Source organism: Amborella trichopoda, chromosome 2 (genome assembly GCF_054954075.1).
Source record: "Amborella trichopoda isolate Santa Cruz 75 chromosome 2, AtrichopodaSantaCruz75HAP2 v2.0, whole genome shotgun sequence".
NCBI lineage: Eukaryota > Viridiplantae > Streptophyta > Magnoliopsida > Amborellales > Amborellaceae > Amborella > Amborella trichopoda.
This window is the reverse complement of record NC_142337.1, coordinates 683,161-692,111: the sequence shown is the minus strand read 5'-3', so window position 1 is coordinate 692,111 and position 8,951 is coordinate 683,161. Positions and strand designations below refer to the sequence as shown.

General features: G+C 39.7%; 1 protein-coding gene across 2 annotated transcripts; it reads right to left on the bottom strand.

The window, feature by feature from the left end:
- Positions 1–830: 830 nt before the first annotated feature.
- Positions 831–8,666, bottom strand: LOC18427303 (subtilisin-like protease SBT2.2). Of its 2 annotated transcripts, none has more exons than XM_006836356.4 (10): positions 8,221–8,666; positions 7,855–8,008; positions 6,048–6,445; positions 5,542–5,637; positions 5,118–5,190; positions 3,876–4,158; positions 3,138–3,469; positions 2,386–2,656; positions 1,775–2,056; positions 831–1,444 (listed from the first exon to the last, which is right to left on the bottom strand). In XM_006836356.4, the coding sequence occupies exons 1-10, from the start codon at positions 8,445–8,447 to the stop codon at positions 1,023–1,025; spliced, it is 2,538 nt and encodes an 845-aa protein (XP_006836419.3). In that variant the 5' UTR covers positions 8,448–8,666; the 3' UTR covers positions 831–1,022. The 2 variants fall into 2 exon arrangements, with proteins under 2 accessions (XP_006836419.3, XP_088713283.1); XM_088857157.1 differs by having other exon boundaries at positions 5,118–5,182.
- Between the last annotated feature and the right edge of the window lie 285 nt (positions 8,667–8,951).

Genomic DNA, 8,951 nt, shown 5'->3' with positions numbered 1-8,951 from the left:
CAATATATTTTTTTATATCAATTGACAAGTATTTCTCCAAAAATGTTTTCACACTTACCAAACATACAGCCTCTCATTGTAGTCTTTTGCCTTGCACTCTTTAATTTTGCTTTTTGATTGTATAAGGTGAGTTACAGTCATTGGATGTCAAATTTACCTGTTTGGAATGTGTTAAAAAAATAAAAAAATAAAAAAAATTGAATTTTAAACTTGGTCAATGACAGCTCCCAACTACTAAATTTCAAATCTAACAACCAAAGGTGATCATGATCAACTTGTACCAAATATAAATAGTTTCATTGTGTGTTTTTCTTATACTAAACATAATTCAAATAACTCCAATGAAGATATGGTTGGAAGGCTCTTTTTTGAGGTAGAGTGCATTACTTGGTCGGTTTGTTTATACAATATCCATCGATGTTAAAAATTGGGGACCTTGCTTTCAACTTGTCCGAGTCTGCTCAAGTTGGCGCCTTGGCAAGTTTGGCAGGAGCAACTCGCCTGAATCTGCTCAACTTGGCACATTGGCGAGTTTGGCAGGTGTGACTCACCTGAATCTGCTCAAGTTGGCAACTTGGCGAGACTGGCGGGAGCGACTCGTCCCCACGACGCTACTTGTTTCATCTAAAACTCACGAATCCAACTCGGGCTCACGACCCTAGCGAGTGTCCAGGATTATTAAGTCTAATCTCCATTTGTCAGAGCCTCAACTTCACGGACCTCCATAGGTGGATCCCTTGTCTATGTAACCATAGGAGTAAGAGGTGAGAGAGACCACAAAGGCTCAGAGAGAGTCAAATGTCATATTGTGATCACTTACAAACTGAGAATACAAAAAATAATCACTTATTCCATTCATTCAATTCGTATACATTCACAAACAAACGCTTCAGCATTTTACATTCAGAAAGAGAAAAAATACATTCAAAAAAGAAAAAAGAGAGAAGAGGGAGAAGAAGGGTAAGGTGTAAGTAATCATAGACAAGGTAAGAATTTACGCAAACTTTTCGGAGCTTCTCTGTTCATGGGTTAGCACCACTCATCGAGACCGTCGAAATAACGGACACTGGAACCGATACAGCATGGCCTTGACTTCCATAAAGCCCTATCCTCCCAAAGCTAGGAGACGTGCTGTTTATGGTGGCCACCATTGACACAGTTAAGCTCTGAGTCTGCCTTTGGGCTAGAGAGAAGGTGGTGGGAGTTAGAGAGAGAGAGACCCCAAATGGGTTGCTCCATGTCACAGTAAAAGTTTCATTATCACCGATGTTAGTTACTGTTCTATAGACTGTTCTTGACTGGTTCAGCTTTGCAATGGTTATGGATGGGAGGTTAAGATCAGGTCCACCTATGGTGTTCGGGCCACAAGCTTCACCAGTGTAGTTCAGAACCACAGGACTTGAGCCGTTTATGCCACACAGGAAGGCAAGGAAATCAGCAAAACCTGTGGAGAGAGAGAGAGAGATTATCATCATTTGAAAATTCTAGAAAAAGGAAAAAAGATCTAGTGTGCAAGAGATGTGTGCGAGGTACTCAAATATGACAGGAAGGAAAGTAAAACCGCTGTCAGTTGTAATAATGTTAAACGAACAAAACATACCCCCCAAACTTTCGAAGAGAGAGAGAGAGAGCCATAGAATGAAGACCAAACTACCCCAAATTACATGTCCACTTGTGTTCTATGCTTTAACCAAACTAACTCTGATTCACACTTGAAATGACCAAATTACCCCTGACAGTAAATTATCAAATGCAAGAAACCAAGAAAACTTACTGGAATCAAAGATCAAGCCAGGATTGAGAGCTGCAGTTGCATTAACAAACCCACTTCCCATATCGAATGGGGTGGCAGGTGACTGGTTTGAGTCTGGATTGCTATATGAACGTTGAGCCATGATGGGGCCACCCCATTTGTCCAAAAGAGAGGCAGTGGTCGAGAGGGCGGAGCCTATGGCCGAGGGCCCAAAGGTTGGGAACTTTTGTTTTATAAGGGCTGCAAGGCCTGCCACATGAGGAGCCGCCATACTCGTGCCTGAGATCATTGCGAAACTCTCGCCTGATAGGAAGACCAACTCATTCAACAAAAAGGAGGTCCATTTATCAAATAAAAAAGAATAAAAGAACACCTAATTAGATGGTGGTACTTATATAGAAAGAGAAAAAGGAGGTATTCGTATTTGAAAGAGAAAAAGGAAAATCAAAGGTACTCGCCACAAAAATAAAAGGAAACTCTGCTTCTCAAAGAAAATGATGAATATCACATGCCCTTCCTAGTAAAATGGTGGACACACACGCATACTCTCTCTCTCTCTCTCTCTCTCTCTCTCTCTCTCACACACACACACACACACACACAAGCGTGCGCTCGGACACACACACACTCACCTTCAAATTCCATAGAGTCAGTCCCCAAAGAACTCCAAGCAGCCCATATGAGATTTCCAGGGGCGATCAAATTTGGCTTCATAAAATCAGCATCATCGAGCATGTTATCTTCTGGGTCAGGCCCTCTTGCAGAATAGTAAACAACTTTTGGAGCCGAATTACTGTAATTTGCTTTTAGTCCCCCTAAAATTCTTGCCATGCCTCCAAACTTCAAAATTGAGTTTGAGGACTCATTTCTAACCAATGAATTGTTATAATATTTGAGAAAGACCTGTACAATTAAAAGATTGGAACTAAATCAATATTAAGTCTCAGTAATTTAAGGAAATATTTCAAACCCTCAAGTTCTTTCCTAAAATTGGATCTTGGTCTTTCTCAGAAATGTGGAGAACCTCAAAGTCCTTCACCCATGCAAATGATGAGTGAAGAACCGAGCACCATAAAATCTCATGCAAAAACCATACCATTCATAAGGACAATCCATATACAAAAGTACATGTTTCAACCAACAAATCTGGACTGCTCATTCACTTTATGAACTAATCACCAAGATCCATGATGCATGGGCAAGGGCAAGACTAAGCTCCATATATCTTAGTGAATGCATGCATGCATGCACACACGTATAATCATATATTAGAACACACACACGCACACACACACAATGCATAGAGAAAAGAGAGAGACAGACAGAGAGAAGAAAGACTACTACAGTAATACGTTCAAAACCACACACGTGTAAAATGTTTGACCTGCGAATCACTGGGAGATGGAATTATTAAGCCAGGCATATTCATGGGAGTTGGGTTGAGCTGAAATCCAAGAACAAAAGGGTCCATGTAGAAAACCACCCCAACTGCACTGACATTTTTTGCTGTTTGGAGAGCCTGCTTGATGGAGGAGAGTCCCAACACAAAACGGATTGAATAACTGCAGATCAAGAGGTTCCCTCGAATTAAATCTGGGTTCAATTGACTTGAATCCTGACACTCTGATAAGTACATGTCCCTTGTACCGATGGAGTCATTGCTTAATGCATGAGTTGCAGATACCAAAGTGTTGAATGTGTCACCCACTGTTCTAGCTGCAAGTATAAATATCCAATTCCAAAATTAGAATATAAATCTCTCTCCCTCCCTACCCACCTCTGTGTGTGTGCATATGTGTTTGATAGACAAATGTCAAGAGTACAAAGATTCAACATGTTCTTGAAAAAGCCTGTGTTCTAGATGTTCATGTGGTGCCTCTTTTTGGGCAAAATTTCATGGGGTGCGTCAAATTGTAAATTAGTACAAACTTTGGACTAGGCATAGATATCACTTTCAGTAGTTGAGCAGTTCAGACCATTCAGGTAAGTAAAGATTTAATTTTTTTAAAAAAAAAAAACAGAAAAGTCAGACCACTGGAGAATCAGGATAATTTCAATGAAATCGCCAAATACAAACAAGGACAACGAAATAAGAATTGAGGTTGTGGTAGCATCAACTCACGTGCTAGACCAACTCCTTGGATTGTCAGATTGTTGCCGAGAAGTACAGAATTACTATATATCCTATCATGAACTGCTGCACCCACAGTAAAGATCCATGGACTAAAAGAAGAGATACTTTTGGGTGAAGGCCCTGTATTACCAGCTGCTTGGACAACAAATATTCCAGATTTCACAGCTGACAGCAATGCCATATCTATTGGATTGAAGAAAGTAGCAAGGCCAGGTGGCCGTCTGTTTGGAGTTATTGAAAGGCTCACTATATCCACTCCATCTTGAGCTGCCTGCAAATGCAATAGATCCATCTGCTGAAATTTTTTTCTGATTAATAGAAAAAACCAATGTTCCAGTGTTTGATAAGGAGCATGGGGAAAAAAACTCTCTTAACAATTGATTATAAAATTCCTCTAGGATCTTGGCTCGGAGGTCAAAGCGTAAGAGCTATTGCACAATGGCCAGGGTTCTCTTAATCCCAGCCAACCTACACAAATTTCTCTACAAATATCAAAAAATTAATGAAAAAACCACATTCAATTAATAGGAACCACATTTTATCTCATAAGAAATTCCGAAAACTACTCCAATTGTTAAACACATTCCAAAACAATTTAAGGGTGTGTTTGCATGAGGGCATGCCATACATGTCTTGGGCAGCTTTTTAGGTGACTCCCGGAATATGTATGTGTGGATTCTTTGTAAGCCACTTTTTATGCCAGCTCAGAGGCACATGCACACAAGACAGGCCACGGCTTTGTGTATGAAAAGCATTAGAAAGTACCAGTTTTAACGCTACTGCAAAAACGGACCTTTTATATGGAACTCAATATGGAAACTGATACAAACAAGTGCAGCAGCCAAACAAGCCGTAAAGGCTAATGGAGCTCACAGTGTTAAGGGTCATCACCAACTCTTTTATGCTGGCTGGATTATTGCCATATATGGATGGTATTCCCCTCTTCTTACTTGTAGGAAAGGGATCCTCCTCAGTTGAGAGAGATCTTCTTACTATTTGTATTCTCACAGGCGATCTATAACTGGAGTGGGGTAACATGGATGTTGACATCGGTACAATTAATCTCCAATTACCTATAGGTTGGAAAGGATGGCATATGTAACCTTGAGTACCATAGACCATGGTACATTGGACATTGTTATATTCCAGATTTTTGAAAACTACTCACACCATGGAAGCACTTAAAATTTTGTTGATACTTCAAAATAAATATGGGAGTAGGCTTTGTACCTGGTCTATGGCTGCAACCACATCGGCAGCAAAACCCCCAAAGCTTTTGTACAGAGACTTGTAAACTGCAATGCTAAAACAAAGAAACAAATAACTGAACCATGTTTTTCTGTTTTCAGGAACGTATACCATAATCCAATCAATAATGGTACACAGTACTCTGTAGAGACATTCACCATTTATTCCAGATGATGGACAATGGAGATATATCATTTAATGGGATCCATTGCTGCATTCACCCACATACAGTTAGTCTCTCCACCATAAGTCATAGAAAGCAGATGGTGGATGCCCCTTTGGAGCCCCATATGTCATACTCGAATGGATTATGGCACACTAACATAAAACCATGTTACTGCAATATAAACTGCATCTACTCAATTAGAAAAGGAAAAGAAAATAACTAAATTGTTAAATCAATTACTGTGCACGAGGAGCCATGCCACTAGCATTCCCAAAGTGATGCCCAGCTACTACAACAGGAATCCCATGGTTCCCTGCTGCAATGGAAGCCGTATGCCTGCAAATTATGAGAATTGCATTAGCATTCAAATTCAGAAGAAACAACCATATTCAAAAACAAGGAGTGAATACCAATAAAGAAGGGCTTTTGCATGAAGTCCAATTTCTTAATTCAAGAATTTTGGCCCTATTTTGGCTCTACATTTGGTAAGAAGGAGCTTCACCATGGCTCACATTCATCAAAAGTACAGTGGAATCCCTCCCTCTTGGCAAAATGTTGTAATTTCTTCCCAACATTTCTCAGTTCTATACAATAAGTTAACTATACCAAAACCCACTTCCCAAAAATCCCCAAAAAATCCACAGTTTCACAAAGCATAATCTTAGCAAAATACTCGCCTATGAAATCGAACAGCAACATAAACCACTTCAGAATTTGACAGATAACACAATCATAAAACCACTTACGTTCCATGGCCATCGCCATCAAAAGGTGAAGCATAGTCTTGAGTAGCATTGAAGATCCCTCTGGTTATTGCTGAAGCAGCAAAATGGCGAGCTCCAACGAGTTTGCGGTTACAAGAACCAGAAGGGAAATCTCTGGTCACTTCACATACACCAGAAAAGTGAGGTGGAATTGGATATGGGGTGTCTGATAAGTTATCAGAAAAGCTCGGGTGTGTTGGATCAATGCCCGTGTCGATAAATCCAATCACTACTCCTTCTCCAGCAAGCTCAGGGCCCCCTTCTTCTATCCAAGCTCCTTTGGGAAGACCCAAGAACTCTGGTGTGTGCGTTGTTGCAGTTCTAACAGAGAAATCCAGAGCAATATTTGCAACCTCTTTTCTTTTTATGAGCTTGTCTGCCTTGAAAATCACCAGGAAAACCAGGTTGGAAGCATGGAAATAATAATATTAAATTCAGCTTACATTGTTTCCAAAGAGAGAATCTAGGCACGTATTCACACATACGGCAAAGGAAAAACCAAGCTAGGCTGCTAGAGTGAAGCTTCAGAGAGAGAGAGAGAGGGAGAGAGTGAATCATACTGAATGGACAAGGGGATACGAGCTATTGTGTTAATGAAATTAACCAACACGCAGAAATCAAAAGCAGTTAAGTTGTCAGCATTATGGTGTTAATAAAACAAGATTAGAGATTTAAACTTAGACCACTTTCTAAACAAGCCACATTCTTAATGCTAGAACCTACTGAAATCATTTTGAGGTTTAAAAGTAAATAAATGAATGAATTCGGAGCATATGCCAAAGCCAGCCTGTAAAATCTTTGTTGAAGTTAGGATTCGAATTAAAGTTAATGCAGGACTTCTAGGACACCATGGAAACCAGACTGAGTTCAGAAAAGCCCAGAACTCTATTTAACGATAATGCCATATTAAATACTAACCCAAAAGCTCAAAATCACTCTTCCAATGAATTGAAGATCTCAATTCTACTTAGTGACAAAGATTAACCAAGAGAAAAAAAGCTCAAGAGCACCTTTGTAATTAACCAAGAGCTGAAAACTACTTTTCAGTACAGCCAGAGAGCTCAAAACCTCAACTGAAGATCTCAATTCTACTTAGCAAGAGAGAGAGAAAGAAAGAGAGAGAGAGAGAGAGAGGCTCAATAACACCTTTCAATATAACCAGAGCTGAAAACTACAGCTAAGTACAGCCGGAGAGCTCAAAACCTCAATTAGAAGCAATCCAAATCCACAAACCACACACTAATCAACCAAAGAGCTCAAGATCACCATTCAGTTCCAACAAAGCAAAAAAACGACATTTGAACCTATCCAAATGCATAGAATCAACAAAATCAACCTATATTCTCCGAAACTGTCATCAATACAACATTGATGCTCAAGACCACCGCAGTGACTGAGACAACTGAAAGGATGATATAACAAAGCCAGCATTTTAATCAACCCAACTGTGGAAAATGGCCATTCTGATTAATCATATTGCTTAAAACTTATAGCTGCTATTGCCGATTTCAACCCATGTTCACCAAAAAAAAAAAACCCATCATTCCAATAAAACCAACTGCTCAAAACTTCCATCTGAAATTCCGAAGCAACAATTTTTCAAAAAAATACAGAGAGAGAGAAAGAGAGAGAGAGAGAGAGAAAGAGAGAGAGAGCTCTCCAAAACCAATCACAAAACCGTGATTTTTACCATCAGAGCTTCCGCAATCAACCAAAACAAATAAAGATGATGCAGATAGAGAAAATGAGAAAGAGTAAAAGAAATACTGAAGTAAAACCAGATACTTACCTGCGGCTGAGTGAGAAGTACAGCAAAGCCATTAATCAAATAATGATAACTGTAAAGCTTCAAGTAGTTCTCCCCCTTCAGGACCCTCTTCAACAGTGAATCCTGAAGCCTAACTAGATAGGACCCATAATGCTGATCAGATATTGAACCATTCCTACAACAAGTAACACAGAGAAATACATCATTCTCTATCTAAAAAGGCCCACCCAACATTGAAACATTCTCTCTCTAGAATCAATACACAAACCACTTCATCATAAACAAATAAACACAGAAAAAACATTGGCTACGGCTCCTCTGTAAATAATAATCAAACGTAACAAGAAAAAACACTTCAGAAGATAATATATCTACCATTTACATTACCTTGGTTTTTGAAGATTATTCAAGGTTCCCTTGGCCTCATTTTCATGACCAGTGCTACTAAATTTCATCTCAGATGAATAATGGGCCACTGGAGCTTGCTTTAGTGTGACAATATATATAGCATTTGTGCCACTCTCACTCATGACTTGCCCCCAAAATCCCAAATATAGGAGACCAGCAATTAAATGAACCCCAAAAACCAGAGTACTTCTACCTTCTGCCTCCATTAATGAAGCCCCACCAATTAGAACAAGCAGAAAAATCCTTCAAACTCCTATAGAAACCTCTCTCCAGTCTCTCTCACAGACCCATAAACACCCAACTCTTTGCTCATGGACCCATGATTTCTGCAATACCAAAATCAACCCATTCTCTCTCCCTCTCTCTCTGCGCTAAGTTGGGTGTGCTGAAAAGAGTGAATAAGCAGTTTAGATAGAGAGAGACTCTCTCTCTGCACTAAGTTGGGTGTGATGAAAAGAGTGAACAAGCAGTTTAGAGAGAGAGTAAGAGAGAACAAAAGAGAGAGAGGGTGGGAGGTCTATGAAGTTGGGGAGAAGAACGTTATGGCTTTGACAGTGAAGTATTTACCACTGGTCTTAAAATTGAAATCTGAGGAAGAACAACAGCTAAGCAGGAAAAAGTTAAAGCAAAGGGAAGCCCAAAAAGACATGGATCCAAAGACTGGAAGACAAATGCGAAAATTGTAGAGAGAGAGAAAGAGAGAAAGCTCT